General features: G+C 32.0%; 2 protein-coding genes across 2 annotated transcripts; one reads left to right on the top strand and one right to left on the bottom strand.

The window, feature by feature from the left end:
* Window positions 1–476: 476 nt before the first annotated feature.
* LOC112014950 (uncharacterized) lies at window positions 477–1,391 on the top strand. Its single transcript, XM_024047332.2, has one exon. The coding sequence runs from the start codon at window positions 477–479 to the stop codon at window positions 1,389–1,391; it is 915 nt and encodes a 304-aa protein (XP_023903100.2).
* Window positions 1,392–5,623: 4,232 nt separating this feature from the next.
* LOC112014948 (uncharacterized) lies at window positions 5,624–9,977 on the bottom strand. The gene is made up of 2 exons (XM_024047330.2): window positions 9,292–9,977; window positions 5,624–6,170 (listed from the first exon to the last, which is right to left on the bottom strand). Exons 1-2 carry the CDS (start codon window positions 9,544–9,546, stop codon window positions 6,003–6,005), a joined length of 423 nt encoding a protein of 140 aa, XP_023903098.2. The 5' UTR covers window positions 9,547–9,977; the 3' UTR covers window positions 5,624–6,002.
* Window positions 9,978–19,770: the final 9,793 nt, after the last annotated feature.

Here is a 19,770-nt window from a genome sequence, read left to right as displayed (position 1 = left end):
ATGTAAACATTTTTTTTGCTGAGAATTGACGTAAGCATTTAAATTCATTTTAACAACCAAAAACAAGTTGTCAAAAAAAAAAAACAACCAAAAACAAATAAATAGTAGAAGGATGTAAGTGTAACCGTGACATGCTCGTCCTAGACTCCTAAGTCATAATTAATAGCCGCGGCTCACTACTTGATGTCCCCCCACCCCTATCAAACCCCAAACCTCACTATTATATAAAAATCTCTCATTCTTTGCTAAAAAAAAACAAAAAAAAACTCTCATTCTGCCATCAGTATCTCCGTCGTGATCTTCAACTCTCTCTCTCTCTCTCTCTAGCTGCCATCCCCAACCAAACCATGCCAACGTACACTTTTTTTTTTATAACCGTTGAGAATTCAAAATTTTCCAATGCTCTATCTAATCTAATGTAATTCCAAAAACCTCACTCTCTCCAAAGTCCAAACCTTTTCAAGTTTCATCCCAAAATGGGTTGCTGTCTCAGCACCACCAAAACCCACCGGGACCACCACTACAAACCCGGCTCCACAACCCACAAGAGGCTTCCGGTGAAGTCTCCGTTGCCTGAACCCGATCTGACCCATGTCAGGGACAACAGAGATCCACCACCACCGGTAGAAGATGAATTCGAGTCCGTCAAAGAGGTCCTCTCTGAAACACCCTTTGTTCCCAAACCGCAAAACCCAGTGCCAGTTGAAGATGAAGCAGAAATAGAAGTAGAAGAGAAGAAGACCCAAGTGGCCGTCGAAACAAAGGGTCTGATCAATCTGCTTCACAATGCTCAGAACGAGGTCTCTGAAGCTTCTCAGATATCAGAGAGCTTCACATTATCGACAACCACCACTGCTACTACCGTTACTGTTACTGAGAAGAAGGAAGAAGACGAAGCAACCAGTAAATGTAGCAGAGAAGCGAGGGTACCCAGAAAGCGTCCGTACACCGGCGAGCTCGCCGGAAGGAGAGAGCGTGCAGCCAAGTCTCCGGCGAGGAGAGCAGAGCCGTCGCCGGAGAAGAGGAGGTCTCAGGGAAGGGGAATGGGTGACGCCAGGAGCAGGAGGCTTAACATGGGGACCCCAGCCGGAGTCCGGCGAGATTCAGGCGAGGGATCTGGTCGGCGGTCGAGGTCACCGGCTACCAGGACAGCCGGTGGAGTAGGAAGGGGTGGAGTGGGGAGAAGTCCAGGGAAGGGGACTGGAAGAGCCGGTAGCCGGTCACTGGACACTGGGTTGCAGCAGCAGAGTCAGAAGCAGAGTAGCAGTAGTACTACTACTACTACTCCTAATGATCAGGATAAAGAGGAGTTAAACGAAGGCGTTTCGAAGGAGGGAAATGAATCTCTTGACAACCCACTTGTTTCGTTAGAGTGCTTCATCTTTCTGTAGTTGTTTTTTTGGAAGCACTTTTTGTTGTTTCACTTTCAGGACTGTTTTTTGTGTTTTGATTTTGTCAAAACTACTACTTTTCTTGCTTCGTAAAACATTTATCATGTTTTTGATTTTGGTCTTGGTCTTGTAATTGGAATTCATCCTGGGCTCTAGCAAACATGCAAAAGGACCTCTTTCTGTACATTTGTGTTAATTAAAATTACTTAACCAATTCAGGTGGGAGCTGGTTATAATTGACCAATGACCATACTCTCTCTCTCTCTCTCTTTTATTTCTTATATCTTTACAAAATCTTGAGATGGTAGATTGTCATTGGGATCTGGAATTGAAATGGTCCTCGAAATTTGAGTTGATCTCTTTTTCTTTTTACTATTTGGCAATGACCAATGAGCCATGAGGAGAGGAGACTTCTTGAGCTTTATCCTTCGTTGCCTTGGTCTTGGTGTGGACTTTAGGCGTGCAAAGCTCTTGTCTTTCCCTTGCTCCCTTGCTGGTAGTGGGGCTAACGGGCTATGACACCTATGACATGGAAAATAGGTTCTAACTTCAAAATATTAATTGACTAGTTCTAGACCACAAATTATTTAGGATTGAACAACACCTTTTTTTTTTTTAACAGCTTTATATTATTTTTTGCACAATTTTATAACTTTTTACAGTTTTTTGAATGAAAAATATATCCTTAACCAGCATCACATGCCAATTATTTAACATTTTTTTTTATCACAACTCTGATTTGGCAGATTATAAATTGTTAACTGTAAATTATAAATGGTTAACTATTATTTTGACTAATAATTTTTTTTTTCACGAATCACATTTTGTGGTCTAGACTTTTACATAGTAACTATTACAAAGAAAGTTGGTTGGAAATTCCCTATTGAACCTCATTTTTTGCTGAATATTTTCCTGTGATACGTGTACTAGTTTTTGGGGTCATTGAATTACCCTAATTATTGTTTGAGTACTCTGAAAATTTAAAACTGTGGTCCTGAGTGGTTACCTATGACATTGAATTACCCAATTAATGCTATACTCTTTGCACCCGCTTGAGCAAGGTGGTCCTGGGTGCTGGGTCCAGTTCCTTGAGCAAGGTGGCTCAGTCTGAAGTCTGAACATATCAGCACAGGGGCAGGGCTAGCATGCGTGTGTCAATCTAATTGGGCTTGAGCCCAAGTTCATGGAGTAGGCAAAAGTCAATCTAAAGGGAAAATGACTAAATACCCGTTATTTAAAATAAAGTATGTAACAAAATACTTATATTTTCCCAAAGTATTTATCAAAATGTTTTTGTTTTGAAACTTGAGTTCTATTTAAAACATGATATCCTCAAAATTAAGTTCTATGTATATTTTTAACTGGAACTTGATATTGCTAGTAGAACTTGATATTAGCAATATTGAGTTTTACTTTTTTTTTTAATTTTTTTTAATTTTTAATTTAAGTAGCAAAATCTGTATAGAACTCGATATTAGTCGAGTTTTCACATAGATATCAAATTCCAAAAACAATAGTATTTTGCTAGATACTTTAGAAAAATGGGTATTTTGCTACATATTTTAAAAATAAAGAATATTTAGCCATTTTGCCCTAAAAATTTGTATCCTTGCAATAAAAATTTGTATCCTTGCAATAAATCGTTATTATGATTTATGAATTATTTCAATACTCAATTGGATAAAGCTTAGGCTAAGAAAGCGAGTACATGAGAAATTGAGAATGGCATTTTCCATCCTCACTAGGTTGGTGCAGATATCCGCACTTGTATGTGGCTTCTTTATTTTTTGGGGGACTACTTGAGTCTATGGGTTGAGGGTTAACAGCCGAAAATCCCATCTATTTGTTGTTTCTTCTTCTATGAAATTATTTGAAAAATAAATAACATGCATATGCAAATTTATTGTGTTGCAAATAATAAATCCATTGAGAAATCATTAGGAAGTTGGGAAAATTTATGGTGTTGCAAACAACACAACTTTACACAAAATTGTGTTCAAACTTCAGATCCATTTAGAACAATATAATTCACAAACCATACATCCATTGAGAAATCATTAGGAAGTTGGGCTTTTTTATAGAATCATGGTTAAAGAAAATCAAAGCCTGCTTTTCCATAATCTAAATATTTACATAATGATGCCAAGGGCCTTGTTGCTCAATTGACACCTCCTAGTATTTTCAATAAAAACATCCAAGGTTCAAGTCTCTCCTTAGCCAACAATCAAATTTAAAAATAAAAATAAAACCCGCATAATGATGAAATGTCTGTATCTTAGACTTCTGGTGCTCCATTAATTTCACTTACCAGGTATTCACCAAGACTGCTTTAGGATCAGAAATTACATGAAAATGTGAGCTTGATTTGAGGTATTGTGAAAATCCTTGATGTTCTAGTTAGTTGTCTTATTATCAAGTCACATAGTTAAGGATTTAGCTTGGTAATGACCTTGAGGCAGGACAGAAGGACAATGAGTTATGTTGATGAAGAGGCAGTGACATGCGCTCTTTTTAAAAGTTCTATTTTCGTCCCTAAACTATCACAAAAGTTCGTTTTTCGTCCCTAAACTTTCAAAAGTTCTATTTTCGTCCCTAAACTTTTCCAAACGTATTGATTTTCGTCCCTTCCACATCAGCACTCTGTCAAGCCACGTCAGCACTCTGTCAGAACTTTTGAAAGTTTAGGGACGAAAATAGAACTTTTGAAAATTTAAGGATGAAAAACGAAATTTTGTGATAGTTTAGGGACGAAAATAGAACTTTTGAAAGTTTAGGGACGAAAAACGAACTTTTGTGATAGTTTAGAGACGAAAATGATATTTTACCCTATTATTTTTTACACATTTTTATAACTTTTTACAGCTTTTTGAATGAAAAATATATCCTTAACCAGCAGCACATGTCAATTATTTAACATTTTTTTTATTACAACTCTGATATAGCAGATTATAAATTATTAACCGTAGATTATAAATGGTTAACCATTACTTTGACTAATATATATTTTTCTTTAACGAATCACATTTTGTGGTCTAGACTTTTACATAGTAACTATTACAAAGAAAGTTGGTTGGAAATTCCCTATTGAACCTCATTTTTTGCTGAATATTTTCCTGTGATACGTATACTAGTTTTTGGGGTCATTGAATTACCCTAATTATTGTCTGAGTACTCTGAATATTTAAAACTGTGGTCCTGAGTGGTTACCTATGACATTGAATTACCCAATTAATGCTATACTCTTTGCACCCGCTTGAGCAAGGTGGTCCTGGGTGCTGGGTCCAGTTCCTTGAGCAAGGTGGCTCAGTCTGAAGTCTGAACATATCAGCACAGGGGCAGGGCTAGCATGCGTATGTCAATCTAATTGGGCTGGAGCCCAAGTTCATGGAGTAGGCAAAAGTCAATCTAAAGGGAAAATGACTAAATACCCGTTATTTAAAATAAAGTAAGTAACAAAATACTTATATTTTCCCAAAGTATTTAACAAAATGTTTATGTTTTGAAACTTGAGTTCTATTTAAAACTTGATATCCTCAAACTCAAGTTCCTATGTATATTTTTAACTGGAACTTGACATTGCTAATAGAACTTGATATTAGCAATATTGAGTTCTACTTAATTTTTTTTTTTTTTTTTTTAAATTTAAGTAGCAAAATCAGTATAAAACTCGACATTAGTCGAGTTTTCACATAGATATCAAATTCCAAGAACAATAGTATTTTGCTAGATACTTTAGAAAAATGGGTATTTTGCTACATATTTTTAAAATAAAGAATATTTAGCCATTTTGCCCTAAAAATTTGTATCCTTGTAATAAATCGTTATTATGATTTATGAATTCTTTCAATACTCAATTGGATAAAGTTTAGGCTAAGAAAACGATTACATGAGAAATTGAGAATGGCATTTTCCATCCTCACTAGGTTGGTGCAGGTATCCGTACTTGTATGTGGCTTCTTTATTTGTTGGGGGACTACTTGAGTCTATGGGTTGAGAGTTAACAGCCGAAAATCCCATCTATTTGTTGTTTCTTCTTCTATGAAATTATTTGAAAAATAAATAACATGCATATGCAAATTTATTGTGTTGCAAATAATAAATCCATTGAAAAATCATTAGGAAGTTGGGAAAATTTATGGTGTTGCAAACAACAGAACTTTACACAAAATTGTGTTCAAACTTCAGATCCATTTAGAACAATATAATTCACAAACCATATATCCATTGAGAAATCATTAGGAAGTTGGGCTTTTTTATAGAATCATGGTTAGAGAAAATCAAAGCCTGCTTTTCCTTAATCTAAATATTTACATAATGATGCCAAGGACCTTGTTGCTCAATTGACACCTCCTAGTATTTTCAATAAAAACATCCAAGGTTCAAGTCTCTCCTTAGCCAACAATCAAATTTAAAAATAAAAATAAAACCCACATAATGATGAAATGTCTGTATCTTAGACTTCTGGTGCTCCATTAATTTCACTTACCAGGTATTCACCAAGACTGCTTTAGGATCAGAAATTACATGAAAATGTGAGCTTGATTTGAGGTATTGTGAAAATCCTTGATGTTCTAGTTAGTTGTCTTATTATCAAGTCACATAGTTAAGGATTTAGCTTGGTAATGACCTTGAGGCAGGACAGAAGGACAATGAGTTATGTTGATGAAGAGGCAGTGACATGCGCTCAGGAGGACATGGTGCAGGAGCGGGGTGTGCAATGAAGGTAGGAATCTCCTCACCAGGCATCAAAACTGATACGCCTTTGGCATACACTGTCATCTGCACAACTTAATTAACAGATAATTAATCACAAATATAGAGGCAATGCAAAGAAAAATATGTGAGTAAACAATCACAATCAAACCTCAATATAGGCAACCTAAGACCGCAATGATGTGAAAAGGAGCTATATAGCTTCTCTTTTACTCATCCACTAAATAGACCAAAGCAAAATGTGTGTTTAGGGGTCAACACTCAATAGGCTACATCATTGTGCAGATTCTGTGAGGATTTTGTGGAATGAAAGAAGAAAAACTAATGAGAAAAATTCTATAGCAATGATTGATCACCCTTGACTCCACTAATAAGTTGGGTGATGAATTGGGTTGCCATCCAATGTCACATGACTATTACAAATTCTACAACCACAAATAATGCTGGTGAATACATGATTAACTGCACTGCAAGAATGGCAACAGTAATACAATATTATAGAGGATATACTTAAGAGTCTTAGATTATGCGTTTGATGATGAAGCCTCTGAAATATCTACCAAGTGAAGTGAGTAATAGTTGGTGAACACTCGCTTAATTATCAGAAAACGTTTGATCTGAGTATGATCATCACTGAAAGCAAACAACATCATATGCAAGTCCTGTGACATTCTATTATGGTAAATGATAAAAGGTTTATATAGCATGGAGGTGTACTGGCTAAATAAGAAAATCTAATGCAAACTCTTAATTTTGATTGTTAATCTGAACATTCTAATAAACAGATAGCAGTTAAGAAAGATGCCTTACCAGGGGACCAAAATAATTACTTTATCATTCTTAAGATAGAAGACTAGGACATATAATAGTGGAGGTAGACATAGGAATAATTCCTTTACAATTTTTAAACATCTTTTATGATTATGCTTTGTCTGTGGATTTCATAAATGTTTCCATAAATCATGGCTTTCTTGTAGCCAGATGTCATTGTGGAATTTCGTATAAAAATCTGCAACATTCCTGTGTGTTAGTGTCATGCTGATACTGCAAAATGGCTAACTAAACCAAGATGGTATGGATATATAAGCAAATGTTACCTATCAAAAAAGATATATAAGCAAATGAGCCTGGACATTAGAGTTAGCAGGACTTTACTAGATTTATAAAATGGTGAACCCTGAACACGATCTGTAACTTTCCTAATATTAGTATAATCTTCTTAGCACATAGGGGGGGTCCTATAGCATGTGATGAGAAATTCCAAAAGTGATAGAGAGTTGCTTGTATTTAAGCAAGAAGCCATGCTGAATATATGTATTTATGGTACATGACAAATCTTGGATGACACTGTTTAGTAGATGGAAAATACAAAAAAGTTTACTATTATCAATTTTACTATAAAAGATTTATAAACTAACGTGACAATAAATATGATTGATGCCATTTTAACAATATAATAAATAAATGTTTCAATTGGTGATTAGTGATATAATAATTCAAAAAAAAATTGTAATAAAAATTGTAATATTCTTCTCAGTAGATTGTCAATTCAAAGCATACTCCAACAAATTACTGCATAACTTTTACATAGAGTAATTACTACAGACGTTGAACACAACTTTCTGGTTGGCCTTTTATGACACCTGAGGCAAAGACACATGCTGGTGACATGTAGTGGACCCATGAACACCGAAAAACTAGAATAGACAAGCAAGCCATCGTACTAATGTCCCCCTTTTTTTTCTTTTTCCTTTTTTATTTTTGAGAGACACCGACAATAATGTCTCCCTTAACTCTTAAGTGTTATGAACAAAAGCACATTAAAAAAACCAATGTAGGAATGTTCAATAGACAATCATATATGCTAGAAGATTGTTGGTCATCCATAAATATCTGGAAGCTATTGGTGTTAAATTTAAGCTCTTGTGGATAAAATCCAGTACGAGGATCACTGATTTTAATTTGCAGAGATGGCTGCTATGTAAGGAATAATGTTATTTTTAAAGGTTTTAACATTGCAGCCAGTTTGATATAACTTTTCTAGATTGAATATAAGAACAAACAGAGTAGCACTATAATTTATTAAGAATGGTTTGGAATTACAAATATTATAATTACTACAATATAAAGTATTGGATATCCTCCGATTCCATGATCTTAATTTTCAACAAGGTTGCGTTGGAGCGCCGTTGTAATAAAATATTATTACAGTGCAGTATTACATGCAGCCCACTAGAGAAAATCCAAAATCTAAATAATCTTCAATGGATAAGAGGAATTATAAAATTAGTATGACCTGTCCATAAATGAAGCCACCAACCACAATTACCTGAATTGTCTAAATGTTGCTATAATAAACTAAGTCTAATAATCAAATTCAGTACGGGGATTGCACAAGAGAAAGAGCCATATCATCTTTGTTTTAAAAGTAAGCAACTAGCAATTATCCAAAAAAAAAAAAAAAAAAACAACAACAACAACAACAACCAACAAGCACTAGGAGATGAACTCTGAATTCAATTTGCGGTCCACAATAAATAGAAGGGAAATTTGGATATATTTCTGAATGATTTGATGATTGTTAAATCTTAATTATTTGTGAACAAGCTTTGATGATAATTCGAATTTGGCACAAAAGTGTTAGAATTGTCGATTTGTTAGGGACAAGATTGAACAGGAAATGACTGATTTAAAGCCCATGTTTTGGTGTTGAATGTGCAAAGGAAAATGATACATCAGTTTTCGAAGATCATCAGGTAGACAAGAGCTTTGGCACATGTCAGCACGGACAATTCAATATAGGGTCTACCATTTGATTGTCTGAGACTGAGAGTAATAGGGCCCTTGCAGGTCTCTACCGCAATAGCTTCTTTGTCTAATATGCTATCTTTTAAGCCTCTTGAAGATGGGAAGACGCAAAAACAGAAAATCAAGGAACCAAAATTTGAAACTGGTAACTTTGGCCTACATATACAATGTTTTCATGAAGAACTATAAAACTGGTAATCAATGGTTAACATTTACAAATGATGGCGTATAACATTCATGAGCCGTTTATATTTTGCATAAATGAGCCATACTTTACACACAAAAAAAGAAGTCTATGAACCAAAAACTATCAAAATCATATTTGGAGGTTCATGTTGATTTTGCAGTTCACACACACAGGGGGCGAGAGAGAGCGTACCTTAGGAGATGGATAATCAAGCTTTCCATTGTGTGCCTCGAGATCCGTACGTGTGTTTTCACGGGACTGTGTTGAACTTGTCCTCATAAGCCTTTCAAAGATAGCCATGACAAGGAACATTGAGATGAGAATAGCAGTGGCCACGAACCCAAATGACATCGCATTGACTGAGTTGTACAAGTGTCTCCATTGCTCCTCTCTCTCACCGTTTAATGGATCCACTATTGGTGCTAGTGCTACTTCACCACCACCCATTACAAACTCACTTTAATAAAACCTCTCTCTCTCTCTCACAACCAGTAAGCAGAGGAAGTAGAAAGATACGGAAGTGAGTGAAACCCAGATGCCATTTTCTTCATAGTGATATAGTAAGTTTGTTGAGGGTGGTCATGGTGGCCTAGCTAGCTAGCACAACTTTTTCAGACAGAACTGATTAAAAAAAAAAAATTTCAAGAGTATAGCAGGGGAAAAAAATAAACGAAAGAGAAAAGGTGGGGGCTTTTTCAAGGCTTATTGTTAACCCAAGACTGGTGCTTCCAAAGCGGATGAGAGAGAGATATATAAGTATATAACCAGAAATCGGAAGAGAGCTCTGGCTGGTTTATTGGGTTTTCACTTCTTTGTTAGAGGTTTTAGCCCTTTAGGTGTACTTGCTTGCAAGTTTTTAAACTGTTTTTGTTGTAAATTGTGACTGTAGGACTTGAAAAAAGGTATAGCAAATTTGTGGCCTTAAAATGTAAAGCTTATGTCTTTTTTTTCTTTTTCTTTTTTTTTTTTCTTTTTTTGGGAGAAAAAAGCTTATGGCCTTAAACTTGTACATTTTTTATTTGAAAGACAATGTATTAAATATTTTTTTCTTACAAAGTTGAATTTTCTAAAGAGCGATAACAATATGCGACAAAGAGATTGCTATATAATGATAATATAATTTCCACAATTCACATATAATTCCCCCTTTTGAGTAAACATGTGTAAGTTCGACAAAAAAAATAAAATAATAACAATAATAAATAAGTTAATAAATAAATATAACATAATTGAGACCAAATTCATAAATTAGTTTTTGATTAAGCAATACCCCTATATATTTTATTAAGATCTCAATTGGAGCATTTTCAAGATGCTATCTCCTCAAGAAAAAAAACAAAAAAAAAAAGCATTTACTAGATGTCAAAAAAAAAAAAAAAAAAAGCTCAAATAGGCCAACTTGATCATTTTTTTTATGAAAAAAATAAATAAAACTAATAATTTCAGAAATATTACGTGTTAAATTTTATTGTTTAGCCCTTTAGGGGTGTACCACGGGAATAAACAATTAAGCATAATTACTACTATTAGTTGTAAATATCTTGTGACTTCTAACTGGGAAAATTTTTTTATCTCTTAAATTGCCCATTTACTTTTTCAATATTTATTGTTTTCTTAAAAAAAAAAAAACCTTTTCAATATTTACCATTGACAATAATCTTTCAAATGTGTATATAGATGAGCTTAAAATCTAGTTTCTTATTATTATTATTATTTTTTTCAATTGCAAATGTGCTTTTATTCAACTTATTTTTTAGGCACAATAAATCAATAAAAATAACCTATCCCAAACGAAAAAAAAAAATGCACATTAACTTTTTCTAATCTAAACTTATTTCCAATTAGCTCATTTTAGGTTCTTATTTTCTCTATAACTAAATATTCTACCAAGATAAGTTACATAACGCTGGAATAAATCATTTTTGACTATCTGAGCATCATACATCGATCAAGCCATACATAAAAACAATTGGTCCCATACTCCCATCCCAAAAATAAAGCATAAAGAGGTGTGGCAGGAAAAGTAACACCCGAAGAGAGAGAGAGAGAGAGAGAGAGATTATACATACACACACACGAAATGATAGTTTTAACTTTTAACCCTTTATGTACGGGATGTAATTTCGTTGCATAAAGTCAAAATCTAAAATCAACATCTCTAAAATTTAAAAACTTTTAAATTTGACACATAAAAATTTTAGAATTTTGATTTTTCTCTTTAAAATTATATTCTATTTGCATTAGCAATCTCTCTATTCATATTTTTTTATTAAAGGTCCGTTTGGATAGAACTTATTTTGCTGAAACTGAAAACTGAAAACACTGTAGCAAAATAATTTTTAAATGTGTAAATAGTATCGTGGGATCAATTTTTAATGAAAAAGTTGTTGAAAAGTAAAGTTTGTGGGTCTCGTGAATAGTGCATGAGACCCACTAATATGGCTGAAAAGTTACTGGAAAGTCAAAAAGGGCGCTTAAAAAAAAAAAGTGAAAAACGCAAAACATGAATGTGCAAAACGTGGATTCAAACCCAACCTAAGTGTCATATAAACTTGACATGTGACATTATTTTATTGGACAAACTAAATACATGCGGCAAACTTATGTAGTACTTCACAAAATATATGGACGTAGGGGCTATTGGTGCAAATAGAATATAATTTTAGGAGATAAAATCTAAATTATAAACTCTAGAATGTAAAATTAAAAAATCCTTAAACTTCATTTACCGCACATTTGTCAATGTATTGAATATGGTCCTTTTGGCTATCTCTACTAGGAACGTGATCATTAAGAGTCAATTAAATCAAAAATCCTTTTAATGTATGAAATTAATTAAAATGTGTCACTTTAATTTAGAAAATGATTTTGCAAATCTTAATTCTTTTTTATTCCCTCTCTTTTTACTAACCATTCTCCTCTGTTCTCCCTTGCCCGCATTATTGACTTCTTTCATTCACTTTTTGCTCATATTATCGACTCCTTTACTACTGCGAGCTTCTCTCTTTTCCTGCTAAACAACCTCCCCCCTAATCAACAATAAACCCTAAATAGTATGCACATGAGTAATGTTACAGACACAACAATTTTTATAATAAATTTCATACCTATTGACTTGACAGATTATTATTGATTCTCATATGAACCCACCATTGACACTATTTTATTATTCACCATTAACAACTTGTCACCTCAGATAGATGTGAAATTTATTGTTGATTTTAGTGTGCTTTAGACTTATTGCTTGCATGCACGCCAAATGACTTTCAATGATTTTAAATTAATGAAAAAAAAAAAATGATTCAGTTAATTGTGAAAAGTGATATAAATTTAAAGCTTGGAAAACAAAGCGAAGAGATTGAACAAACAAAACCCTAACCATACTAGATTTAGGATTGTTGAGGATAAAGAAATTCAAACCAAAGAAGAAGATCTTACTAAGCTACCTAAACTGGGGTTTGGATGCCGATGAGCTATGGTGCTAGGCCACACAAACTAGGGTTATAAGTGAAAATTTGACCTCAAATCCCTTCAACTTGAGAAACAAAAATTCTTCCCTGGCACTGGCTCATTAAATCTTTGACCATTATCTAGGTTGATCAAATTGGATTTCCTCATAGTTTTGGAAAACTATGCGTCAATGAAAGCCAATTTATGTTAATTAGATTTAGATCTAATAGCACTATGCAATTACTATTTGTTTGTTGTGAGATGTAAAAGTTAAGATGGTTGAAAAAGTAAAACGTAATAAAAAGGTAAATTTTTTTTTTTTAATTTTACAATTTTAACTTTTACGACTCATAACAAGGGACAGAACTACCCTTGGACTAGGAGGGTAATGGCCCCCCTAAATTTTTTTTTTCAAAAATATTATCATATATAAGTATACTAATTTTAGTAATTTTGTTCTATAAAATTACATTTTATTTCACTTTAATAATATCATTAATTCTTTTAAGAGTAATGCTATACTCACAGACTTTTTTATAATATTTTACAAACTGTTTTGATAGCAAATTTTTATTGGTTTGGATATGAGCACACCACTCACATAATTTTTGTACTTACTGCTTTTCACATTAGTAATTTATAAAAAACTTGTAGCTATAGCATTTTTCTCATTTTAGTAACCATAAAAAAATTTATATATCTAAAATCTAAAACAAAATATACAAGTCCCCCAAAAAAAGAAGAAGAAGAAGCTCAAAAACAAAAAATTACTAGTAAAACTAAAAACAAAATTAAGCTCAATTAACTAATTTTATCAAAAATAAATAACTCTATCCTTTAAAAATTTCTAAACAAAAATAATCTTGTTCTTACCCACACCCAAAAAGAAAAAAGATAAAAAAAAAAAAAAATCTCAGTAGCTAAGTAGTAGAATCAGAGGTTAAAACCACTACACACAGCTAACAGTAAAACTGTCCCCTTAACTTAAGGTACGTTTGGTAGACTGTAATAGACACTGTAATGTAATAGATATTCCTATGGCATAACTATTCGGTTGTTTGGTTATGTTTTTATTACAATGAATAGTTATTCCTTATGAATAGCTATTCTTCAAAATGAGGAATAACTATTCCTTATCAAAAGTACTGAATATCTATTTATTCACCTTATGTAATAACTTTATAAATTTTTTTTCCAAAAAACCATTAGTTGTCACATCTTCAAAAGGAAAGAAAATAAATTTTCCTTATTGTTAATTTTCAGCTCTATTTTGAACACCCTAAAATAAGTGTATTTTAGAAAATTTGACTTAAAAATGATTTAATTACACATTCTTTTTATATTCTACTAAATTGTGGATGCATATTCAGGATTCTATTATTAAATGGTTACCAAACTAATGAATAGTAATACTTATTATATTTCAACTTAATATCTTGTAATACTTATTTATATTTTCATGTAATAATCATTATAGAGTACCAAACGTGCAGTTTTAGATCTATCCCTACTCACAACCAAGTGATAATTGTATGTTGCAATAACCTTACCTATTGCATCAGATGCAATTCTACGTAAATGGTTCTATAGTGAGTTATGTACTTGAATTGTAAAGAAAGATTGTAAAGTTATTGACCCTTTTTTAAGTGGCATTATTATTATTATTATGCCATGTGGCATCCAATTTGACATCTAGTATTATTTTGCTCTTTGCATTTGTCATTTCAGAATTTTTTTCATCCACTATTTAATGCTTAGTACCTTTTTGACACACGAACAAAATGTTAAAGATTAAAATGATTCTTTGGTCAATTTGTAGCTTTCTTTTGTTGTCTAATATCAGGCCTGTTTAACCAAAAAAAAAACGACACAATCATTCATTGACTCGAGTAGGGTTATAAATAAACTAAACTTGTTTATATTTATTTGTTTAGCTAACTAGTCAAATTTAAACCAAAATTTAAGCTTGAATATTAAAAGCCTGTTTGAAATTAGTTTTAACTTTTAATTTTTAGTTTTTATATACAGTTTTTAAAACCTTTACATTTTCTCATATTTTTTCACTTTTTAAAAATTTTTCAAAATACAAATACAGTTAGCATACTTTTAAAAAAAAATTTTCAACAAAAAGTTATTTTCTAATTGACACCTAAATAAGTCAAGCTTAAATATATAAATGTGTTTGTAAATAAACATGTAAAAATAATACTCTATTCATTTTATATATATATTAAAAATTAGGACGAAATTTTTAATATTTAAATAGACTTTTTTTTCATTCTCAAAAAAAAAAAATTGTTTACAAATATTTTTCATCAGTAATAACACGTGATGGGTCCCACTACACATCTTTTCTAGGATGTGGTCCGACCATGACCTATATCATCCTTCGTCTGTTGAAGCAAAGAAAATTTGGTCAGATTCCTTCACGTGCCGTATAGGCAATGGCCAGGCTACCGTGACATGCCTGATCTCTTTTTTTGTTTTTTTGAAGAATGTGACAGCCTAATCTCATTGACCCTTTACTTGGCTCAAATTATTGCGTACAAACTCCGTACATCGATCATCTTTTCAACGGCTCAGATTCACCTAAAATTTATCAATTTGCCAGTAGTAAGATAGAGGTTGTGGTCACAGGTGTGGGCCAGGCCTGGATCAGAGCTGTACATATTGTCTTTACTTTTCAAGTTTTAATGCGCATATGCACTCTTCACTGTTTCCTTACCTTTCTCTTCTTTTCAAGTAAATACTGATACACGTGTTCTGAAATCACTCATACGGTCGTATGGCACCCCACGTTTCCCTCCAGCAAAATTGTTCTGAAATCACTCTCGCAACAGCTTTCAGTTTTTTAAAATTCGTGAAAAAAAAAAAAAAAAAGTAAAAATAATTATAATATTATTTAAAAATTAAAAGTATATATTTAAATTTACATACCAAACAAGACTTCAAAGTTTAAACTTTTACTAAAATCAGTTGTGTATTTTCCTCAAAAAAGAAAAAAGTCAACTGTGTGGTGAGTTGTAAGTGATAAAAAAAAAAGTAAATGATTTAGGTGAATTTATACATTTATCAATTATAATTTATCATGCAGTAAGTTACGATAAAAATTGTGATTTAAACATTATTTTTATTAGAGAGCAGAAAATGTAACTCATACTTTTTTTATTTTATTTTTTTATTTTTTTGGTCATGTTAATGAGTGCTGTAGGGTATTGGTTAACAATCTAATTAAAGAAAGTTTTTACGGAAAAAGAAAAAAAAATTAATATTTTGACAGCTTTTTTCATTTTCCATAAAAGTGATATCAAAACTTTTTTAAAATAGATTCTTAACCAATGCCCCAACAACATTCGTTAATATTTCCCTTATTTTTTTTTTTATAAGATGTAACTCATACCCTATAGTGAAGATCAAAGACATAATTATGTGTATTAAAGTCCTAAAGATGTACCAAAAGAAAATGTAGGTTTGTTCCCACTTATAATCGCTCTCTCTCTCTCTCTCTCTCATTGATCTCTATGAGTATTCAATCCCTTTGCCATCATCAGCTCAGCGACTACAATTTGATTGGGTGGCGCATTTAGTTGCCAGATCCCCATAATGAGGACCCATTTGGCCCAATCAGGTTCGTACACCTCAGCAGAAATCCAAGGTAGAAATATAATGCTTAAGTAAATATGTCGGTCACTATTTTTATGGTTTTTCAGCGACAAAGATTTACTAGTACTTGGATGAATTGAATGGGAGCGGAATCGAATTTCAATTCCTTTTTCCAGATTGTGATCTTGCTTTGTTTTGTTTTATTTATGGTTAGAGTGCTTTACATTGATGGGTAAACGCTATTTACCAATTAAAGGCCCAAGATATTCGTTCTTTGGGTTTTGAGCAAATGTAAATGGGCCCAAAAACAGAGAATACAAATTGGTCTATACTCTAGAGAACGTTAACCAATGAGTACAATTTGGAGTTGGTTAGAGTGCTTTACATTGATGGGTAAACGCTATTTACCAATTAAAGGCCCAAGATATTCGTTCTTTGGGTTTTGAGCAAATGTAAATGGGCCCAAAAACAGAGAATACAAATTGGTCTACACTCTAGAGAACGTTAACCAATGAGTACAATTTGGAGTTGGAATTCTATTTGTACAGCCAATGGGCTTACTCTTGGCGATGGATCAATCAACTTGCATAGTGGCTAATGCCATATTTCGTTTCTTTTGAATTTTGATTCAAACCATTTGTCGGACCTATCAAAAAAACCAAAAAAAAAACAAATTTCACATTTTTTTTTGAGGAGAAAATGTATTACATTGAAAACACATGAGAATGATTACAACAGGGCCTCAGCCTACAACAATCAACCCTGAATGGATCAGGTAGTCTAAAAACAGCGGAGAAACACCTTTCCAAATGCAACTGATATTATTACATTTTGCATATTGGGCCAGCTCATGGGCAGCCCTGTTGTAGTCCCTTTACACATATGACCTAAGCCCATGATAATAAGCACATGGTATTCACCAAGTTGACTCAATTTCACATTTAAACTTTCTCACTGCACTTCAACTTCAAGGCTTAAATTAGTGGGTCATATAATTTACCCAAAATAATAATAATAACCAAAACAACTTATGTCCTTATACTTATAGGGTAGAAAAAAAAAACTTTCTTTTTTCATATATATTTTTTCCAAATGCAATCAAGGTGGTGAGACACGTATACAAAATCTAGTACAATACTCTTAAGTCTTAACACTTGTTCATTAATTTATTTGAAGGAACTAAATTAGATGTTTAAATTTTATGTATTTAGATTAGTCTCTTAATTTGATTGTTATTAATAATGAATTCATTATTTTTGTTCATTTATTTTGATGATATGAAATAAAGAATTGATTACTTTGATTGTTATTTATCTTGATTAACAATTCTTTGTTTATTTTGTTATTAACATTGATTAATATTTTTAAGTTAATTTTATATTTTAGTTTTGTTTTTTAAATTTTGCCCTCTCTAGACTGAAATTCTGGTTCCGCCATTGTTCAATATAATTCATTTTGTTTTCAATTGATTGCTAAAATATGGAAGTTATATATATATATTTTTTTAAAAAAACAGTAAAAAGAAACAAAGAATGTGGCAGGGGCTAAAGTATGGAACGTTGGAAGTCACAAAATTATAAGCAGATATATAATTTTTTCTTTTACAATATAAAAGACCATTTTATTGAAATAAAAAGAAATTAGTGGTTCAAAGATTTAAGTTCTTAATAAATTAGAGGCTTTTGAGATAAGTCATTGTATAAAAAATTTACTCTATCCGTTTAAAAGTTCAAACTTTCATCGGTTGGGCTCAACGCATTGAAAGTGAGTTTAGATTTATATGTGAGGTTGAAGAAGAGTGTAAGAATAAGGTTAAATCTTAGTTAAGTGATTAAATTACTCTCATTTTTTAAGATCAACTAATAAAGCTCTTGAAGTATTGATATATCTGGTAAAATTGTTCAATTTGGGCAGGTGAATCTCAATGGTTTAACACTTTAACTGGTGTAAATTGTGTCATATATAATATTCAACATGGAAAACATAGAATTCTTTTATTCAGGACAGGAAGCTGATGAATATCTTATCAAGCAGTAGCACCAACTCCAGCCAGAAGGTTGAAGATTCGATAAGCATGGAGTCTAGTGGACGAGAAGGCACATGCAGCTAGCAAATCCACATATTACTGTTTTTTTTCCTAATGAATTCAGTACCATTGAATTGTCTCTTTTCAAGTGTCAACTCCAGCCAGAGTTGTGTTCAAGATTTGATATTCATGGACACTAGTGGACAAAAGGGCAACCACATGCGAATCTATATACATACATATGCTGTCTTTTTTCCAAATGATTTCCAGTGTCAATAATTTTTACTGGTATATATATAGCAGAACCAATATTTATGTATAAAAGCCCTAGAGTTTTTATCTTTCACATTTTTTTTAAAGTTTAGCTTAATGTGTATTTAATTTTCAGTTATATTGAGTTATAGTTACTGGTTGCACGAATTGGTACATATATTTTACTAAAATTGTTGCCACAACTAACCAAAGTTTTAACTTATTCTCCTAAAAAAAAAAAAAAAAAACAAAAGTTTTAACTAAAAAGATGCAATGATTTTTCAGTTACTCACCTGAGGTATTTAGAAAGCATTTTCTGATAAGTGTTAATAATGCGTGAAAAAAAAATCTAAAATAAAATTTCTAAAAATTGTATTATATCTAACAAAGAATTATTTAGATATTTATTTATTGTGCTGCCTTCAATCACGTAATGAATAGTATCATTTTGTAAATAATTTTTAATAAAATTAGTATTTTCTAAAAATAAATAGAGATTGAGCTAATGTGAATTCCTCCTGATAATAGAGAGCCATTATAGACTTATATATATATATATATATAGTCCCTATGCAACACTTTTGTCTGGAATGCTATAATTTTAAGTACATAAACCTTTTAGGGAAATGTACCAAAAAAAAAAAATTACATTTATTATTTAAATAAATACTTGAAAAATATGAAACACTTGATATCATAGATGGGGTTTTGTTTGACACGATATTGAAAATGCAAAATATAGGATTTTGTTTATTCTACGTAAATTACTTGGGTATAAATAATTGGTCATGCTAACGAGTGCCCTTAGGACACTCATTAATAATCTATTTTAGAAAAGTTTAGATACAATTTTTATAGAAAATAAAAAAAACTGTCAAAATATTAATTACTTTTTTTTCATTTCTCATAAAAATTATCTTTAAATGGATTATTAACGAGTGCACTTAGCATCTCTCTAAATAATTTTTTTTGAACAGTATCAAAGCAATTATAACACAGTCAAAAATAGAACTTTCAACTTTGACCCAGAAGAACGCATGCAGTTGAGAAATCAGTAGAGGATTTCTTCTATGACCTCACCTTCGGTTTGGAATTTGAAAAAGCATACAGTTTGTTCCCTCTGGCAATGAATGTGACCCCTTATGCTCTTTCATGACATTAAAATCTCTTATAATTGATGCTAAACTAAATTGAAGCAAATAACATGAGATGTCATTTTTGCATCAATGATAGATCTTTCTTCCATAAGTTATTACGAAATATGAAATCCTAAATATTAAATTTTATAACCTCAATACCTCAAATTGATAAATTAAACACGTTTGTAATGATAATTTAAT

The sequence above is a fragment of the Quercus suber genome, unplaced genomic scaffold (assembly GCF_002906115.3).
Source record: "Quercus suber isolate HL8 unplaced genomic scaffold, Cork oak 2.0 scaffold_56, whole genome shotgun sequence".
Lineage (NCBI taxonomy): Eukaryota > Viridiplantae > Streptophyta > Magnoliopsida > Fagales > Fagaceae > Quercus > Quercus suber.
Note: the sequence above shows the minus strand (reverse complement) of the source record. Positions and strands in the feature narration are given on the sequence as shown.

Excerpts from the sequence above, each read along its gene's own strand:
- LOC112014950 (XM_024047332.2), top strand. The coding sequence starts at position 477 with ATGGGTTGCTGTCTCAGCACCACCAAAACCCACCGGGACCACCACTAC.
- LOC112014948 (XM_024047330.2), bottom strand. The coding sequence starts at position 9,546 with ATGGGTGGTGGTGAAGTAGCACTAGCACCAATAGTGGATCCATTAAAC. Across the intron at positions 6,171-9,291 it reads TTGATTATCCATCTCCTAAG|ATGACAGTGTATGCCAAAGG; the intron begins GTACGCTCTCTC and ends TAAGTTGTGCAG.